The sequence below is a fragment of the Chiloscyllium plagiosum genome, unplaced genomic scaffold (assembly GCF_037043375.1).
Source record: "Chiloscyllium plagiosum isolate Xiang-an unplaced genomic scaffold, Cpla_swu_hap1 HiC_scaffold_32, whole genome shotgun sequence".
In the NCBI taxonomy this organism is placed as follows: domain Eukaryota; kingdom Metazoa; phylum Chordata; class Chondrichthyes; order Orectolobiformes; family Hemiscylliidae; genus Chiloscyllium; species Chiloscyllium plagiosum.
Window position 1 is genome coordinate 20051557 of NW_028270170.1, and position 19909 is coordinate 20071465.

The 19909-nt window shown below is 39.2% G+C and overlaps 1 protein-coding gene across 2 annotated transcripts in view; it reads left to right on the forward strand.

Annotated features, from left to right (window-relative positions):
• Positions 1 to 1436: 1436 nt before the first annotated feature.
• The window catches only part of LOC122539893 (uncharacterized), a 47641-nt gene continuing 29168 nt past the window's right edge, over positions 1437 to 19909 (forward strand). The window contains exons 1-4 of one of the 2 annotated variants that reach the window (XM_087977635.1): positions 1437 to 1502; positions 4738 to 4856; positions 9715 to 9757; positions 11780 to 11898. In XM_087977635.1, the coding sequence (XP_087833761.1) occupies positions 4807 to 4856; positions 9715 to 9757; positions 11780 to 11898 (212 nt within the window). In that variant the 5' untranslated portion in view covers positions 1437 to 1502; positions 4738 to 4806. Of the gene's footprint in view, positions 1503 to 4737; positions 4857 to 5124; positions 5199 to 9714; positions 9758 to 11779; positions 11899 to 19909 lie in introns of those variants that run through there. The other variant, XM_087977636.1, reaches the window with a different exon arrangement.

A 19909-nucleotide genomic window follows, 5' to 3' on the forward strand; every position in this document is an offset into this window, starting at 1 on the left:
CCTTCCTATAGGAGGGAGACCAAAAGTGACCTAACCATTGTCTTGTACAGCTGCAACATGATCTCCCAACTCCTATACTCAATTCTCTGACCAATAAATGATGCATACCAAATGCTTTCTTCACTATCGTATCTACCTGCGACACCACTTTCAAGGAAGCATGAACCTGCACTCCAAGGTCTCTTTATTCACAACACTCCAGGATCTTACCATCAAATGTATAAGTCCTGCCCTGATTTGTCTTTCCAAAATATAGCACCTCACATTTATTTAAATTAAACTCCACCTGCCACTTCTTGGCCCACCGGGCCATCTGATCAAGATCCTGTTGTACTCTGCGGTAACCTTCTTGGCTGTCCACTATGCCTCCAATTTTGGCATCATCTGCAAACTTACTAACTATACCTCTTATATTCACATCCAAATCATTTACATAAATGACGAAAAGTAGTGGATCAGCGCCGATCTTTGTAGGAGTGATACCACTGTTCTCAGGCCTCAATTCTGAAAAGCAACCCATCACCACCACACTGATGCAAAATGCTCATTTAGTATCTCCCCATCTCCTGTGGTTCAACACATAGGCTGCCTTGCTGATTTTTGAGGGGTCCTATTCTCTCCCAAGTTACCCTTTTGACCTTAATGTATTTATAAAATCCTTCTTGATTCTCCTTAACTCTGTTTGCCAAAGCTATCTCAGGTCCCTTTTTTGCCCTCCTGATTTCCCTCTTAAGTGTACTCTTACTACCTTTATACTCTTCTAAGGATTCATTTGATCTCTGTTTTCTATACCTGACATATGCTTTTTTCTTTTTTCTTAACCAGAATACTACTTCCTCTAGTCATCCGGCATTCCCTACACCTACCAGCCTTTCCTTTCATCCTAACAGGAACATACTGTCTCTAGGCTCTCGTTATTTCATTTTTGACGGCTTCCCATTTTCCCACCGTCCCTTTATCTTTAAACATTCCCCCACAATCAGCTTTTGAAAGTTCTTCCCTAATACCGTCAAAATTGGCCTACTTCCAATTTAGAACTTTAACTTTTTGATCTGGGCTGTCCTTTTCCATCACTATTTTAAGACTAATAGAATTAAGATCGTTGGCCCCAAGCTTGCTATATACTGTGATTTAAAAAAACCTTCTGTGGGCTATGTGTGGGGAAATCATGTGATTCTTTCAACAGTCTTACAACAGTCTTAGTAGTTATTCCACACAATGCACTAAAGGCATTTTCTCCCAAATGGCTTTCTCCTGCTCAGACTTTTATTGTATGTTCTGTCCCATCTATATTTATACATTTTATGGTATAAAATTCTGTGGAATAGATTGTCACAGTACTGTACTGTTATTTCTTGAATTGTTTGACCAGGTAACTCATTTCTTATAGTTCAAAAAGGGGCAAACAGCAGAACACCATTTCCAAGCGTTCTGAGTCTAATCAGATTGTATCCCAGAAAAGGTCCACAAACAGGAATAAAGCACCAACATTTAAGCAGCAGGTAAGATTCATTTTAACAGTAAACAAAATTTTGACTTTTATGAATCAATGTATCTTCTTATCTGTAGATCTTAGTATGGATTTTTTTGGTTTTGTTTTGTTATAGCCAGAGTTCTTGTTATTCGAGAAATGAAAGATGTTATTGTAGTAAAATCAATTCCGTCATTATTAGGGTCACTAGCTTGCAATGAATGGATAAGTCAAATTGTATTTTTATTACATTGCATTTGAGATCTTGCCATTATATTTTGGAGGGCTGAGTAGGGATGGTGTTTCGGACGAGGTAGTGGTGGTGTTCACGTTTACAGATCTATCTATTAATTCATGCAGACTTCAAGCCTTAATCATTCTGTGTGTATCTTACTGTATGTATTTTTTTACAGCATCTGGTAACACATGGGGTGTTGTACTGGGTTTGCACTCAAAGATGGAGGCTTGGCCTTAAGCTGGCAGTTCGTGGAATTTAGTTTAAACAACCTGTTATTTTACTTTATGGGCTAAAACCCAAAATAAAACCCTAACTGAAAAGTTACGCAATAAACTCAACTAATAAATCTCAGGGAAGGATTATTTGTCTTTGGTTGAAATATGACTTCATGAACCCATCCAGCAAATCGTGCTGAGAACAACGAACCTTGGAATCATTACGACACATAACATAGGAGTGGGAGCTGGCATTCAGCCTGTCGAGTCTAATCTACGTTTCAGATAAATAGTAGGTGATCATCTACGTAAGTGCCATTTTCCCATCCCCTTTCCATATCACTTGATGTCACTAATCAACAGAAATCCATTGATTTCTGTCTTGAACATGCCCATAATTGATCTTCCACAGCATTCTGTGTAGAGAATTCCAAAGATTCTCCACCCGAAAAGAAATTTATCCTTGATACAGAATGCCATTCAACCCATCATATTTGTGATGACGCTCCCAAGAACAATTCCTGTGCTGCCACTTACCCATCCTTCCCAACATCTCTGTACATTCCTTCTCTTCAAATATCTAGAAACTGTAGACGTCCACTATCGTTGTTGTGTTTTTGCCTAAGTAAACTGATCAGCAATTTTCAGAGGTGCTATTTAAAGTAAGTCCTTGGTTCTCTTAAGTTGAGGCTTGGATCTGGTAGGGTGTCTTTAGAGCAACAGGCTATGCTCTACGCTACCTTTGGCAAGAGTTCACCATGGCTCAATATTCAGGGATTTGGCTCATTCTAAAAACCTTTGAGAACATTGAAAACACACTGATTTAGATCACTAATTCTTTGCTCCTGACTTATCAACAATTTATTACAGAGGCTGATCAGGATGAAAAAGCACTGAGATTTTTCACACCTCCCCCCTCACCTCCCTCCAAGGCCCCAAAGGAAACTTCCATATCCGCCACAGATTCACCTGCACCTCCACACATATCATCTATTGCATCCTCTGCACCCGATGTGGCCTCCTCTATATTGGGGAGACAGGCCGGCTACTTGCGGAGCGTTTCAGAGAACACCTCTGGGACACCCGGACCAACCAACCCAACCACCCTGTAGCTCAACATTTCAATTCCCCCTCCCACTCCACCAAGGATATGCAGGTCTTTGGACTCCTCCATCGTCAGACCACAACAAAACGACGGTTGGAGGAAGAACGCCTCATCTTCCGGCTAGGAACCCTCCAACCACAAGGGATGAACTCGGATTTCACCAGTTTCCTCATTTCCCCTCCCCCCACCCTGTCTCAGTCAAATCCATCAAATTCAGCACCGCCTTCCTAACCTGCAATCTTCTTCCCGACCTCTCCGCCCCCACCCCAGTCTGACCTATCACCCTCACCTTGACCTCTTTCCACCTATCACACTTCTGACGCCCCTCCCCCAAGTCCCTCCTCCCTACCTTTTATCTTAGCCTGCTGGACAAACTTTCCTCATTCCTGAAGAAGGGCTTATGCCCGAAACGTCGATTCTCCTGTTCCCTGGATGCTGCCTGACCTGCTGCGCTTTTCCAGCAACACATTACCAATTACAGTGTGACCAATTAAAGTGTAAGCATCAACAAGAACTCTCATTGAGAGAACCATTGCTGTTCTCAAACAATGGCTTTACTGTCTGGCCAAATCCACGGGGCATCCATCAGTACACTCCATAGCTGAAGAGCTCATTAGCTTTAATGCATAGCTCAATCCATTGTAGGTTCCTGGGGAGGAAAAAGTGGAGCAGAAAGGCGAGAGCAACTCCCCCTCCAAGTTAGTGATGGCAACACACTTTAATGAATGAATTACAGAAAAATGTGGCTGGCCTTTGTTGTTGAGCTGAAGTACAAGTTTCAAAGGTAATGTGCTTCAACAATTCCTAATCCTTGCCCTTCTGGGCTTGATTTACAGTGATGAGCTATCCACATACAACTAACGTTCAGTTGTCATTGATGTTGTTTCACCTTATCACAACGTTTTTGAATGTTCCTTTGTGTTTGTAACATGAGATTTAAATACATGACCCAAAAGATATGAAGCAGAGATTCCTCACTATTTACACCGGACCATTATAAACCTGGAGAGAAATGGAGATTAAATTAGAATGTATTTACATGGCATGAAGCTTGTGTTTCACATTGAATTGAGGAGTCCTTTGTTTCCCTCCTCCTCCTTTCCATGAACCTTTCTTCCCCCAAAGGTATTTTTTTTCATACTTATCCCAAAGTGTGCTGAGCTGAAAAAGTCACCTCATAACTCAAGCTTGTAGCATATTAAGACTAGTTTCTAGCAACCTAGACTGCTGCTTTAGTGGGAAGCTCCTATTATAACATGTTTGACATGTCCCAAGCAGGCAATGTTGAATTGTTTGTAAGGAGACAGGTAATGAGACATACCAATTTTAATGATGATGTATAGGCTTATAAAATCTAATACTTTTTAAAAATCCCATGCATTTGCAGCTGGCTCATGTCTGATAGCTAATTAATTTGACAAACGCTTTACTGCTCTCATTAGATGCATTCCACAAATTAGTAGGTTTTTTGGAATAATTTGGTTACAGTATTTACTGTGCAAAATCTACATGATTACGCAGAAGCCAGGTTGTACCACACATTCTGCAGTAACTGATTTGTGCTACACTATATTGTAAAAGATGGAACATGAACTGACTTGGTGATATCTACAGTTCCATCAAAAGCAGTGAAGTCAGAAATGTTTGGGAAATTGAAGAGACTTTTCATTTTTACTGATGTTCTCAATTATGAATTGATTTTTAACAGCATGATTCAAGGGTACGCCGAGAAATTGAAAGAGACAATATCTGCTTTCTGGAAAGGCTTGCCAAGATAATGAACCCTCCAAAAGGTGGAATTATTTCAAGTGCCTATAATTTGAAAAGGTAGAATGTTTGTTTTTTTTGTGCCCCAGCCTTTTTATTTAAGGATGCAACTCAATGTTTCATGGATAAAAGCAATTATTTTTACTGTTGGAGCAGTAAAACTACGAATACTACAGGTAGGCAACCCTTTATCCGAAATACGAAAAGCTCCAAAATCTGAAGGTTTTTTTTGGAAAGTTTTTTTCTCAATTACAAGGTTGTTTGGCGTACAAACAGTTAACCCAACTCCACACCCACTCGATGCGTGCCACTCAGTTGCGGCGTGGGGGGAGCGTGGCTCAGCACTAGCAGGCCTCAGTTCTGTCTCAGGGCCCGTAGTACTCACTGCGAGTCTGCTGTTTGGTAAAATTTTTTAAAATTTCACTGTTGAACTGTCATTTATTCTGAAATTCGAAAAGCTCAGTTCCGAAAACCAGCTGGTCCCAAGCGTATCGGATAAAGGATTGTGTACTGTACTTGCCTTTAAGTGCTTTATAGTCATGAGTGATATGTTTTTCCAGTTGCTGATAATTTTATCAAATGCCTAAAAGTGTGCAAAAGCATCAGTGCCCGATGCAATGAGTTTATCATCAGTGAGAAATGACATCAGTATCTCTTTTGAGTTAATTAGAAAAACAATGAGTAGAATTAGTTAACAGTATTGTAGGGCTGCCTCTTATAAAGAATTAGGTGGGTTGCACACATCACCTACAATTTGAGCTCAAAGTTGTTCAACAGTTTACTAAATTCACAATGTAGTAATTTGACATTTCATCTTAATGTGGCTGCCATCGCCCTAAAAAGGAAGACACATAGGCAGTTGGAGAAATTAGGATTGCAAATTATTTAAGTAAGGGAACTTGTCAATGAATGTCATTGACAACAGAGAACATGAACTGATCAAATTTGCCAATCCAGTATCCACAGAGCATTTGCACATACTTGAATGTAGTGATGGAAATGTAAAATTAAATGTTTATCATAACTTGTGTATCTTTAGGCATTACTTTCACTTACCATGTGCCTAGTGAAAAGTATTGTAATTGAAAGGATGAAGGACAAGATGCTTTTAACAATGGGCACTGACAGCCAATGTTTTTGGAAAAGGCAAAATTTTCCCAATTTATTAAAACTGTGGGGGTGAGTATGATCAGTGCTACCTAACGCACCATGCCCAATGATGATATATCTGGCTCAACCATCTGTCAGTCAGCTCATTAAGAGCTGACAAGTGTCTCGTCAATCAGAGGCCAGCAGGCTCGGTGTTCTGAAGTCTGTTGGTTGAGACCTACTCCTAAGGGATTCCAGTTGCAAAAAGAAAAGGATATTTTTCCTTCTTTTCAGTGGAGGTCAATGTTTGGGAGGCAAGGGCAAGGGAAAGGGATGTCCTTTAGAGGTGGCACCCTTTGGAACAATTGGAGGATGCCACCCCCATTTGTCATATTGCCATGATTTCACCGGTGTGAAACTAGCCACCTTACATGTCTACTTGAGAGACAGCTGATGGGGGAGGTAGTGGGTTCATGTCCTTTTATGGCAATTAATTAACCATTTAAGAACTTTAATTGATGGCAAGTCAAGAAAGTTGACCTTCTTGCCCAGTGCTTAATTGCTGAGGTAGTGAAAAGGGGTAACTTGTTCTCCAGGGCCAGGCTCAGCCTTATTTCCCACCTAGAAAGAGGAGAAAATCACACTCGAAGTTTCTGACCTAATGTCAAAGTTGTCCATTTCAATAATTGACAGAATTTATTCAAACAGTTGTCTGATAAGCTAATTTGCTTGGCAATATATGATGGAAGTGGGAACTATGAGACAGTATTAATTCCACTAGGTTCTAACTTTTCAGAAATACTCTGAATTTTATGTTTCTTACATTCACATTGTACAACAGAACATTACTTCTATGAACATGTTATGGTGACAAAGCCTTACTTCATTTTGATACACTGTTATATTAATTATGAATTCCTATGCATAGATATGACATACATTTGCTTTGCAAATGGGTCAATCTGTAATTGTGCTTCTCTTTCAAATGATAGTATTGCACTATTTCAATTTTTTATGTACCATATTCTCACCCTGTACTGCAGGGACATTTCTACACTATAGAATCATAGAATTCCTGCAGCGTGGAAGCAGATCATTCAGCCCATTGAGCCCACACTAACCCCTTGAAGAGCAACCCATCCTATCCCTGTAACCCTGCATATCCCATGGCTAATCTACCTAATCTATGCAACCCTGGACACTGGGAAATTTAGCATGGTCAAACCACCAAACCTGCACACCTTTGAACCACGTCCACTACATCCACTTCTTTTTCTAAGTTTCTCAAATTGCTGTGGATTTTAGTATTTACACTATAATGATGCTAGAAAATCAGTGGATGTAAAATAACAGAGTGGACACTTCTGATTAATAACCTCTTCCCCTCTCAACACTTTTAAACCTGTACTTGGCTTTGATTCATGGTGTGCAATATCTGTAACATTGACTAGTTATTAAGGGCAATCTCTTCCGATTAGGCTTTCTGCATTGTTTAGTTCAGATGTTGATATTTTCAGATCTTTGGTGCTACCTTTATGTTTAGCTTATTTTTCCCAATAAAATGAGTATCCACCATTTCTAAAGTGGCTGCAATAGTGCAGTACTTAACTAAATAATTCACTCACTCTCCAAGGCAAAAATATAAAAAGTACAGCATCTGGATCCAAAAACTACTTTGAGTCCATTTAGAACAAACCACTCTGTTAAAAACCTGAAATTGTAGCAACAGCTGTGAAGCAGCAACTTGTAATTATAACATTTTTATTAAGCAATAATATTTGAGCTAGCAAAAAAGAGTGAAATACGCCTGTTCCGGTATGCTACTTTGCAAACTTTCACTTTGTCTATAATTGATAACTGCTTCATTTTCCAGAGATTAATATTGGAGGCCACAATGGGAAAAAGCACTATTGTTTATCAACCCCAGTATACATTTTTAGAACACTCAATGCATCATACAAGGTTCCACATGGTAGACTGGTTTGCACGGTTAGATTACATGGAATACAGAGAGAGCGAGCCATTTGGATACAGAATTGGCTCGAAGGGAGGAGACAGAGGGTGGTGGAGGAGGATTGCTTTTCAGAGTGGAGGCCTGTGACCAGTGGTGTGCCACAAGGATCAGTGCTATGTCCCCTGTTTTTTGATTTGAATGTGAACATAGGAGGTATAGTTAGTAAGTTTGCAGATGACACTAAAAGTGGTGGTGTAGTGGAAAGCCAAGAAGGTTACCTCAGATTACAACAGGATGTTGATCAGATGGCCCAGTGGGCTGAGGAGTGGCAGATGGAGTTTAGACAAATGTACATTTAGCAAAGGCAAATCACAGCAGGACTTATACACTGAATGGGAAGGTCCCGGGAAGTGTTGCTGAACAAAGAGACCTTGGAGATAGGTTCATGGTTTCAAATTGGAGTCACAGGTAGACAGGATAGTGAAGAAAGCATTTGGCATGCTTGCTTTTATTGGTCAGGGCATTGAGTATACAAGTTGGGAGATCATGTTGTGGCTGTACAGAACAATGGTTAGGTCACTTTTGGAATTCTGCAGGCATTCTGGTTTCCCTGCTTTTTGAAGGATGTTGTGAAACTTGAAAGGGTTCAGAAAAGATTTACAAGGATGTTGCCAGGAATGGTGGTTTGAGCTGTAGGAAGAGGCTGAACAGGCTGAGGCAATTTTTCCTAGAGCATCGGAGGCATAGCCAAGGTCTTTGCCCTAGACAGAGGAGCCCAAATCTAAAGGGTATAGGTGAGAGGGCAAAGATTTAAAAGGGACTTAAGTGGCAACGTTTTTGTGTAGACGATGGTGCCTACATGGAATGAGCTGCCAGAGGAAGTGGTGGAGGCTGGTACAATTACAACAATTAAAAGTCACCTGGATATATGAATACGAAAGGTTTAGAGGGATATGGACCAAATACTGGTAAATGGAACTCGATCAATTTATGATATCTGATCGACATGGATGAGTTGGACTGAGGGTTTGTTTCTATGTTGTACAACTCTATGACTCGAAGAGTTTCCCAGTCTCTCTTCACTCAAGTAATATACAGCCATACTATTCCTCCTACCAAAGTGGGAATTTCCATCTCACCTGCCAAATCTTTGACCATTCTCTTAATCTATGTCAACCGTTGCAGACTCATTTATATCCTCATGACAACTAATTTTATTACCTATTTTTCTGTCATCAAATTTAGCCACAATACATTTGGTCACTTCTTCCAAGTCATTGATGTAGATTGTAAATAGTTGATGCCCCAGAACTGATCCGTGAGGCAATCCATTAGTAATGTCTTTCCAAACTGAAAATGACCCATTTATCTCTACTGTTTGCTTCCTGTTAACTAATCAACCCTCAGTTCAGTCTAATTGTTGCCACCTAAACCATGAGTTCTTATTATATGCAATAGTCTTTGATGTGGCACTTTTCAAATCCATTTAATTCTTGTAGTGTGATCCCATATTGAATAATGGTTAGTGATTATTTCAGCAACCTTAATTAGGAAAACCTTTTTTCAAAAGAAATCCTTTACAACTGCCTTTAGTATTTTTTTAAAAAAGTTTTCCTTTTCCCTGGGAAGAAAACCAAAGGACATGGTTCTTGTGAATCAAGCTGCCAATCAAAAGCTCCCAGTTCCTGTGCAACTTTTCTTCTTTGCATGTCTCTGGATGTCTGGGTCTTTAGGATGTGCCCATAATTATCTTAAAAGTTTTCTGGAAGATGTCCTTAAGCATAGGATCCAAACTAATATACATATTATGCATTATGTAGTCATAATTCAGTGCTTGAATTCTTTATCATATTTCTTATATCTTTTCTTTTTAAGACCACCAAAACATGATCAAGAAAAAGCCAAGCTCAGGCAACAGGTAGGATACAAATAACTAAAACTTTTGAAAATGTTTTCACCAAGCCTTGACAGTAAGTCAGCTCCTTGGATGTGTCATGTCATCTGCATTCTGATGAAAGTCTCCTAGAGCTTTCTACTTTGAGTTTTAGCATTGCAAAAACCTTACCAAGATGGCAGATAGGAAACATTTCAAAGATGCCCTCATAGTCTCCTTGAAAAAATGCAACATTCCCACTGATTGGGAACATCTTACCATTGAGGCAGACAAACTGAAGAGTCAGCATCTGCAAAGTTCTCAATCATTTCAGGAATCTTTGAGCTGAGGCTAATTACAAACAATGAAACAAATATGTGAAAACCTGAGTATCACACCCACTCACATCTTTAAGTATTTTAACACCACCTGCCCCATTCCTGGCAGGGTGTGTAGTTCCATCCTGAGTCACCTCAGGACTCTGAACTCTGGGGTGGAAGAAATTCATCCTTAGTCCTGAGGAATTGTCTAAGAGAAAACGGTAAGACACCATTGATCCTGGACTACCTATAGCCACATAACCCCAACAGTAGACAGTTTTAGCCACCGAATTAAACTAGTTTGCTATTGTAGTAACGCACCAACATTTCAAACACAAAACCCAATGGTTAAAGGGTGTAAAATGCAGTTAACAACTAGGATGTCATCTCTTTGAACTAGTACAATAAACATAATTAATGAATGACCTTGAGTTGTTTTCCCCTATAATGGCTAAAGTTTTACTGGCACATTGAATGAAAGAAATACTCTTTGCCAGTGCCTCATCACATTTCTCAGAAATTACTCCAATATTTCATAATCTCCAGTTCTGGGCACTGTGGTTTAGAAAGGATGTAAAGGCATTAGAGAGTGGACTGAAAAGATTCATGAGGATGGTTCCAGAGATGTTAAACTTCTGAGGATAGGTTGAAGAGGCTAGGGCTACTTCCTTTAAAAGGCCGAGAGGAGATTTAATGGAGATATTCAAAATAATGAGGATGCTGAATAGAATTGATAAAGAGAAACTGTTCTCATTCATGTACATATGAAGAACGAGAGGGAATAGGTTTAAAATAATAACTTGGTAAAGGCAACAAACGCCACAAAAGAAGAAACTATTTCACTCTGTGAGTGATTTAGACTTGTAATGCACTGCCTGAAAATAGTGGACCATTTATTAACTGCAAAGGAAGAATGTGCAGGATTATTGAGAGAATGCAGAAGAATGAAATGCACATGCTGAGAGCAAATTCTGACACAATGTACAGAATGGCCTCCTTCAATACTGTAGCAATTGTGTGAATACCATGAATTACTTTCACGAGCAGTTACTGTGGTTATATCAGTGATGCAATAAAATGCCACTATGTTCTCAACAGTGTTGAATGAGAAATTAGTGTGGCTAAAGAATGAGGAGACTTTCTTTTGCTCTCTTTTTGAATAGTGCCAAATGTTTAATAATGTCTGCCTGAATGCATTGAAATAGTCAAATAAAATTTCAGTGAATGTATCATTGGGAATATCTCTGACAGTATAACACTCCCTTATTATGATATTAAAATGTTAGACTCTGTTATTAGGTCTACAAGTTCTTGCTTTGAGACTGGATTAGTAACAAACCAAACCAAAATTTGAGGTGAAGTGGACCAGAGTAGAATTTGTAATGATAATTTTTTGGTGATGAGTGTATAACTTATCTTGTCAATTTCTGATACTTTGATTGCCAGGAAAACAAGAAACTCAAACTGATTTTGAGCAAATCATTATTCTATCACAGATCTGAGCAAATAATTGAAGAGGAAAACTTCAAAATTGTTGCTGTACAAAATTATAAGAATGTAACATGATGCTCTTGGTATTGAAGGAGTTAGAATTTGTTCGAATGTCTGAAATTGTTCAGTCATGATCCCAAATGAGTTGGATAACATACAAAGGTAGTGGATAGAAACTTAATTTAGTTTGTCAATATATAATTTAAGAGGATTTTTTCAATTTTAAATTGTAGTATAACTTCAATTGTTCTTGTAGAAGCTTGAGTTCCAACGTGTACAGATTGAAAATGAAAATATCGTAATGTTGGAGAGGTTGGCTGATATAATGGCTCCCCGCTCAGGAGGACCCAGCTGGAATGACTACAAGAAAGGAAAGTAGGTCATTGTTTTTATGCTATTTCTGTTTTTTTTCTAAATTATTTACATTACCCTTCTAAATACCAACTCCTCCTTGCCTACTTTCAGTTATCAAGTTCTTGCTTGACTTTTAAATTACCCATTGCTTTTGAAATTCTCTCCTAAGCTTGATTGTCAATATGGATCTTAGAATGGCCTCACAAAGCTATTTATTTTTACATACATTCCTCACCTTCAGATCTCCATTATTTAAATTAAATTATTTCCCTTGGTTCTGGGTATCTTTAAAATGTTTGTGAAAATTTAGTTCTCCTTTCATTTTCAAATGATTTACTCAATAATATAGATTTGATTACACTTTGTAATGGATAGTAAAAGCAGAAAGTGCTGGAGAAACTCAGCAGGTCTGGAAGTATCTGTGGAGAGAGAACCAGCATTAATGTTTTAAATCCTATATGACTCTTCTTCAGAATTGTTTGCAAGTGGGTCACAAAGTGGAGTCATTTTGGACTCAAAACATTAACTCTGTTTCTGTCTTCACCTGTGCTGTCAGACCTCTTCACATTTCCAGCATCTGCATTATTTTGCTTTTGTTCTATGTTAATAATGTTTGCTTCCTTTCAGATAGTTTCACGCTTTGGTTAATGATTCATTTAGGGGTCTTATTAATTCACATATTATCCAAGGATTTGTCCTGTCTTTTTCCAGATAAGTGGTCACCTCTGATCCAATATTACTCATTATCCTGATGACACTTCCATTCTAAGGTTGTGAGTTCCTTCTGATTTTATGCCCTTATTCCGTGCTCTAGCTTAATGACTGACTGTTTAGCCTTACTAGTGCAATCTGGCTGGGAGCTGGTGCCTGAGCTATTGTAACTGTGGAATGAGATTTCTTTTTACCTGTGGCAGCCTTTGAAGCTGCCTGAATTCCTGAAAGCCAGGAGCATATCCTGATGTATCTGTATTGATGCAGCAGGAGCAGCTACTATATAGGCTTAAAGAATGCTGTAACTGGCAGCAAGAAATAGGCAGTGGAATGTTTCCCCAAAGTATCTGAACTCCAATTTTAAATGACCCACAGCAAATTCCTTAAAGCAAAGTAGGGTTTATTACTGGATTCAGAACTTAGCAGAATGATTCATGACACACATTTAAACACGCATCCAATCAAGGAAAGGTATTTACAAATTATTTAGGATCAAAGATATTAGAATTAGTTCATATGAATTAAAAGTAAGTCATTGTCTAGTTGAGTTTCTTGCAGTTGGCTGTGCAAAGCAGTCTCTTTCAGAGGAGCTGTGATGCAATCACATTTCTGATTAACAGGGAAATTTGTTGACTTTGCAGACTGAACAAGTTTTTTTCTTGAAATCAGGTTTTGAGGGATATTGAGATCAAAGAAAAGTGTATAGCAAAGTCTGGGGCTGCCTTCACTTTTGGTGTTCCAAGCAGACTGATGATCGATGCACAAAGCTACTCTAATTAAAGGTGATTCAAAAATAGCAACTGTTTCAGTCATGTGACAGGGTTGTCTTGCAAATGCACTCAGCTGACAACGTCGTTTTGATATTTCTTCATCAGAAACTTTTCTGACTGTTGAGACATTTGTACCAATCAAACAGTAATCTGTTTGGATGGTCTCCTTGGTTCAGAATTGGCTGAAAGCGGTGTCTTGTCAAAAAGATTATTGTCTTTTATGTTAACTCGGGTTGGAATGTTCATCCAGTCAGTGACATTCGAAAACGAGGGAACCATTTATCTTCTGGTTACTGCTGGTCAAAACTTTTGGTGAACTGACATTACGTAATCAGTAGCATCCAAGCTGTCAATTGAGAAAAGTATTAATTTTTAAGAAAAGCTAAGCAAGAGAATATAGATTTAATAAATCAATTTAGATCTCTCTCTTCTTACCCTGTGGGTATTAAAAGTTAACACAAGTAGCATCCACCTGTTCTTCTTCAAGAAGCCTCAATTAAACTGAAGTGGATACCTGGTGTAATTGATTTGAAATAGTTTGTATTTCAAAGATACGGTTTCTTTGTTTTCTGCAACTCCACTATACACCTTCTAGGAGTGATGATCACCAACAGTCTGTCTGAGCCATCCACGTTGATGCAGTGGTCAAGAAGGCATGTGAATGACTCTCCTACCTCAGGAAGCATGTCATAAGGACTCTCTCTAACCTTTATAGATGCACCATAGAAAGTATTGAACCTGGATGCACCACAGCTTGATATAGCAACTACCTTTCCATGATTGTAAGAAATTACAGAAAGTTGCAAACACAGCCCAGACCATCATGCAAGCCAACCTTCCATCCATTGACTCCATCTACACTTTTCAATGCCTCTCAAAGGCAGCTAACATCATCAAAGACCCCTCCCACCTTGGTTATAATCTCTTCCAACCTCTTCCATCAGGTAGAAGATACAAGAGCTTAAACACACAAACCAACAGGTTCAAGAACAGCTTCTTCCCTGCTGTTATTAGACTTCTGAATGGACCTCTCAAATTTCAAACCTAACGTTAATTATGCTTTTTGTACACCTTCTTTGCAGCTGTAATTTTGTATTCCTTGCTCTGTTCAATAACCCTATGATCTTTGTATGTTAAGAGCTGCATGTACTCCATGCAAAACAAAGCTTTTCTGTGTAATTAGGTACATGTGACAACAATAAATCAAATCAATGGCTTGAAGTTAGTGGTGTGAAGGAGGGAAGTCCATTGATGAAGCAGCTGAAGGTGGTTGGGCTTAGAACACTATCCTAAGGAGCTCCTGCGGAGATGTCCAGGAACTGAGTTGACTGACCTCCAACATCCACAACCATCTTTCTCTGTGTCAACTATGACTCCAACCAGCACAAAGTCTATCCCCTGATTCTCATTGATTCCACTTTTGCTAGAACTCCTTGACTCCACACTTGGTAGAATGTGGCCTTGATGTCAAGGGCTATCTCTCTCACCTCACCTCTGGAATTCAGCTCTTTTGTCCATATTTGAACATGGTTGTAGTGAGGTCAGGACCTGGCAGAACCCAAACTGGGCAGTAAGCATGTTATTGCTAAGCAGGTCCTTGCTTTATAGCACTGTTGATGACAATATCCATCACTTTACTGATGATTAAAAGCACACTGTATACTGATGGGGTAGTCATTAGCCAGGTTGCATTTGTCCTGCTTCTTATGTACAGGACATACCTACTATGCATCAAAGATTCTTAGCATCTTCCAAACCCGCAACTACTTTGATCTAGAAGGACAAGGTGTACTTCTGGCTTGGAAATACACCATCATTACTTCACTGTTGCTGGGTCAAAATCCTGAGATCCCTCCCTAAGAGCATTGTGGCTCCACATCAAGTACAGCACACGGACTGCAGCGGTTCAAAAAGACAGCTCACCACCACCTCAAGGGTAACTAAGGATAGACAATAAATGCTGGCCAGCCGACGACACCTGTGTCCCACAAGTGAATCAAGCAAAAATAAAGTCATATATTTGTAGAAATGGGTCAAGTATGGAACGTACTTTTGAGGAATTGATGGATGTGGGTATAATTACAATGATTAAAAGATATTTGGATAAGAACATGAACAGAAAAGGTTTGGAGGGATATGGGCCAGGAGCGGACAGGTGGGACTCGTTTAGTTTGGGATTATGTTCAGCCTGGACTGGTTGGACTGAAGGGTCTGTTTCCATGCTGTATGAGTCTATGACTCCATGAGAATTAGAAAGTCTGTTTAAGTTATCTGGATATTTGCTTTGAAGGAGATAGTTTTGGTTTGGTATGGATTGAATCTCACAGGATTGTGAAAGCCAGCGGGAGTTGCTTTTTAGTGAGGCCTGCCCTTAAGTAGTGAAAACACTAACTTTATCATTCAGGGAATGTAGGCGGGACTCAAGATCAGTTTGGAATTAGTAAGCAAATGAAAGGTTAGAGACCTACGGGGCAACTTTTTCATGCAGAGGGTGGTATGTGTATGGAATGAGCTGCCAGAGGAAGTAGTGGAGGCTGGTACAATTGCAAGATTTAAGAGGCATTTGGATGGGTATATGAATGGGAAGGGTTTGGAGGGATATGAGCCGGGTGCTGGCAGGTGTGACTAGATTGGGTTGGGATATCTGGTTGGTATGGACAGGTTGGACCGAAGGGTCTGTTTCCATGCTGTACATCTCTATGACTATGCCTCTATAATTCTACAGTAATCCTCACAGAGCCTTGAGGTAGAAAGCAGTCAGCAGAGTTAGCTTTGAAACTTTGAGAGTGCAGTTGTCTTTCTGTTGGTAACCAGCTCAAGAGATTGAGGTATCCATGTGTGCAAGGTATGAAATAAACGTTGGAAGGTTTCCTAGTCAAAAAAAAACTAATAGAAGGATCCCCATAAAATCTTACACTGGAAAATACCTAGAAATCTGGGGAGAATAAATGTAAACACTGGGGCTGTGGCATGCCTTATGGGATGATCCCTAAAGTTGTGACTAAATATTAGTTTAATGCATAATGGAATTCTTTGGGGGAGTAGGGGTAGCTGGAAAAAACCTTGAATTGAGTTCATAGCATAAATAATTATAAAGTGTACGGTTTAGTTGATTGTGCTTGGTTTAATTTTTCCAGCAAAGTTTGCATTTGTTTAAAAATATGAAACCTTTTGATGTAGTTCTGTTTGGATTTCTCTCTGAACTTTAACAGCCCTTGACAATTTCAGCATATTTATGTCTGATTTCTCTCTATGAATATTAGATGATCCAAATCTCTGATGATTGTGTTCTTACTCAAAACAAGTCCTGTTGCCTATCAGCTGCTAGTCTAGAAATGTCTTTATACTTAAATTCTCATCCTTTTATTTTGCATAGAATTATTACGGTGGAGAAAGAGATCATTTGGCCCATTGGGTTTGTATCAGCTCTCTGAATATTTTAACTTAGTGCCAAACTCCTGGCTTTCCGATAACACTGCACATTCTTCCTATTTAAATAACACAAAATGCACTCTTGAATGCCTCAGTTTAACCTGCTTCCACCACACTTCCAGGCAATGTATTCAAAAACCAGACCACTCGATGTGAAAAGGTTTGCTCTCACCTTGCATTTGCTCCCCTTGCAAAACTGTGCCCTCTGGTTCTTGATCATCATACAACTGGGAACAGTTCCCTTCAATCTATCCTCCTAACTGACGTTCCTCATCCCTGGATCCTTTCTTCTAAACCTCTTCTGCATGTTCTTCAATGCATGAACATTGTTCCTAGAATTTTATCCAATACTCCAGCTAAGGTCCAACCTTTGTCTCCAGTAGGTTCGCCATAGCCTCCTTGTTATTGTACTCTGGGACTCTATTAATGAAGTAGGAGAAAGTGAGGACTATAGATGCTGGAGATCAGAACTGAGAGTGTGATGCTGGAAAAGCGCAGGAGGTCAGGCAGCATCCAATGAGCAGGAGAATTGATGTTTTGGGCATAAGCCCTTCATCAGGAAGGGCTTATGCCCGAAGTGTTGATTCTCCTGCTCATTAGATGCTGCCTGACCTGCTGTGCTTTTCCAGCACCACACTCTCACCTCTATTAATGAAGCCTAGCATACTGTATACTTTATAAATAGCTCTATTTGTCTGTCCTGACTTACGCACATGTATACCTGTATATCTCTGCTCCTACAGACTTTTTGAAATAGTGCTCTCTATTTTGTGCTGTCACACTATGTCTTTTATACCAAACTGTGTCACCTCTCACTCCCCACTTCATCTGCCACTTATCTGCCCACTCCACCAATTTGTCAATGTTCTTGTGAAGTTATACACTGTCCAACTCACAGTTCACCATTTTTTCGAGTTTGTGTTGTTTGTGAACTGTGAAATTGCCCCCTGCCTATCATGATCTAGACAAAATAGGGTCTTAGTCCTTCCATGGACCTGTTCCTTCTATATTTGTAATCTTCTCCAGCTCCACGATCCTTTGAGATGTTTTTACTTTTTTAATTCTGGTTTCTTGAGCATTATCAATATTAATCCTTCCAACAATGGTGACTACACCTTCAATTGTCCAAGTCCAATGTTCTAGAATACCTATTGTACAATATTCCACTTCTCTATTTTCCTTTCTGTCTTTAATTATTTCTTAAAGCCTTCTGCTTTTCAACCTTACACAGAAGCTGAACCAGATGACTAAATGTGCCATATTTTGTTTCATAATGCTTCCGTGAAAGCACCACATCATGCTTTACTAGGTCAAAGGGGCTATGTAAATATAATTTGGTTTGGGGGAGCAGACTTGAGGGGCCAAATGGCTTATTCCTGTTCTTATTTCTTATGTCTTTTCTATAAGCAACTTTGGTAAGTTATTCACAGATGTTGCCATTTTAGCTTATTGATAATCCATTTACATGTAGTTAACACATTAGACATATTATATTTAGTGTAATTTCTAATTGCTTATTTTTTAAATTTTTTGTTTTTCTGCAAGATTTAGTCACTTTTTTAAATTCATTTGAGCATATGATACATGATAACTGAACACTTTTTTTCATTATTGACATCACATTATATTCATGATGCAAGTTGATGAAATATTGATCTGAAGATCTGGAAAAATGGTATACTGAGAACAACTTAGTTCTCAATGCCGGAAAACCAAGGAACTCATTATTGACTTTCAGCAGGATGCTACTTATGCCCACCCCCCCCCCCCCCCCCCCCCTACACATTAACAGCATAGAGGTGGAACGAGTGGAGAGTGTCAAGCTCCTGGGAGTGATCATCCACAACAAGCTTTCTTGGACTCTTCATGTGGACGCCTGGTTATAAAGGCCCAACTTCTTCTTCCTCAGACAGCTGAGGAAATTTGGCAAGACAGTGAATACGCTTGCCAACTTTTATAAGTGCACCATAGAGAGCATTCTGCCTGGATGTATCACTACCTGGTATGACAATTGTACCATTCAGGATTAGAGACGGTTACAGAGAGTGGTGAACTCGGCCCTGACAATAACAATGGCCAACCTCTCATCTATTGAATTCATCTACCAGGCCTGCTGTCAAGGAAAGGTCGCCAGCATTCTCAAAGATCCATTCCCCCCAGCAATGTTTTCCTACAACCTCTAACATCGGTGAGAAGATACAGAAGCCTGAACACCCACACCATCCGGTTTCATAATAGTTTCTACCTTACTGTGTTAGAATACTGAATGGACTCACAAATTCTTAACATTCACCATACCTGTGTTTTTATTTTTGCTGCTGTTTACCTATTATTTACTTATCTATGCTACTTAATTATGTGTTCTGCCTGTATTGCTCGCAAGACAAAGCTTTTCACTGTGCCTCAGTACAAGTGACAATAAATTCAATTCATTAAGGGTGCATCTGGACCTTGTGAGCACAGTCCAATGGTTTTATCACCTTGACCAATGAAAGAATGTAACAGAAAGACATACGTGAAACAGAAAATGGGATGGAGGACTGAGAACTGAATGAAACAGGAAAGGAAAGCAGAAAAAACTGCAAAAACTGAAATAATAAAACAAAAGAAGATTATGAGCTTGTTTTCTTTAGAAATTGTTGCATTTATGGAGATTATAAGTGAATGAAAGTGTATTGTATGACATTTCCCAATGTTTTTTTGACCTTAGGTAAAAAAAATCAAGATCCATTTAGCTTACCTTCTAACAGTTGATAAGGGGGTAGTTGCTGAACAATTTCTATGCATTAGTTTACAGCAGCCCTTGAAATAGCACAAAGAAAGCCCCAGTAGTGAAAGATGTGGGGTTGGTATTCAACATGTCGTTTCTCAAGCTATTAATATTTTGTGTCCTACCTAGAATGTTATTTTCTGAAAATAACGTATTTAGTTTCTATGTATAAATACCGCAACAACTTTATCTTCCTAAATTGACACGAATATGGATGGCAGCACCAAAGATTACCCCAGCACAGCTAAAAAGAGAAAACATTCTTAGAATCTCACTATCTCATGAAGGCACACCCTGTGACTTTATTGGTCTCTTTACAAACCTCCAGGTGAATGTCATGTGAGCACCT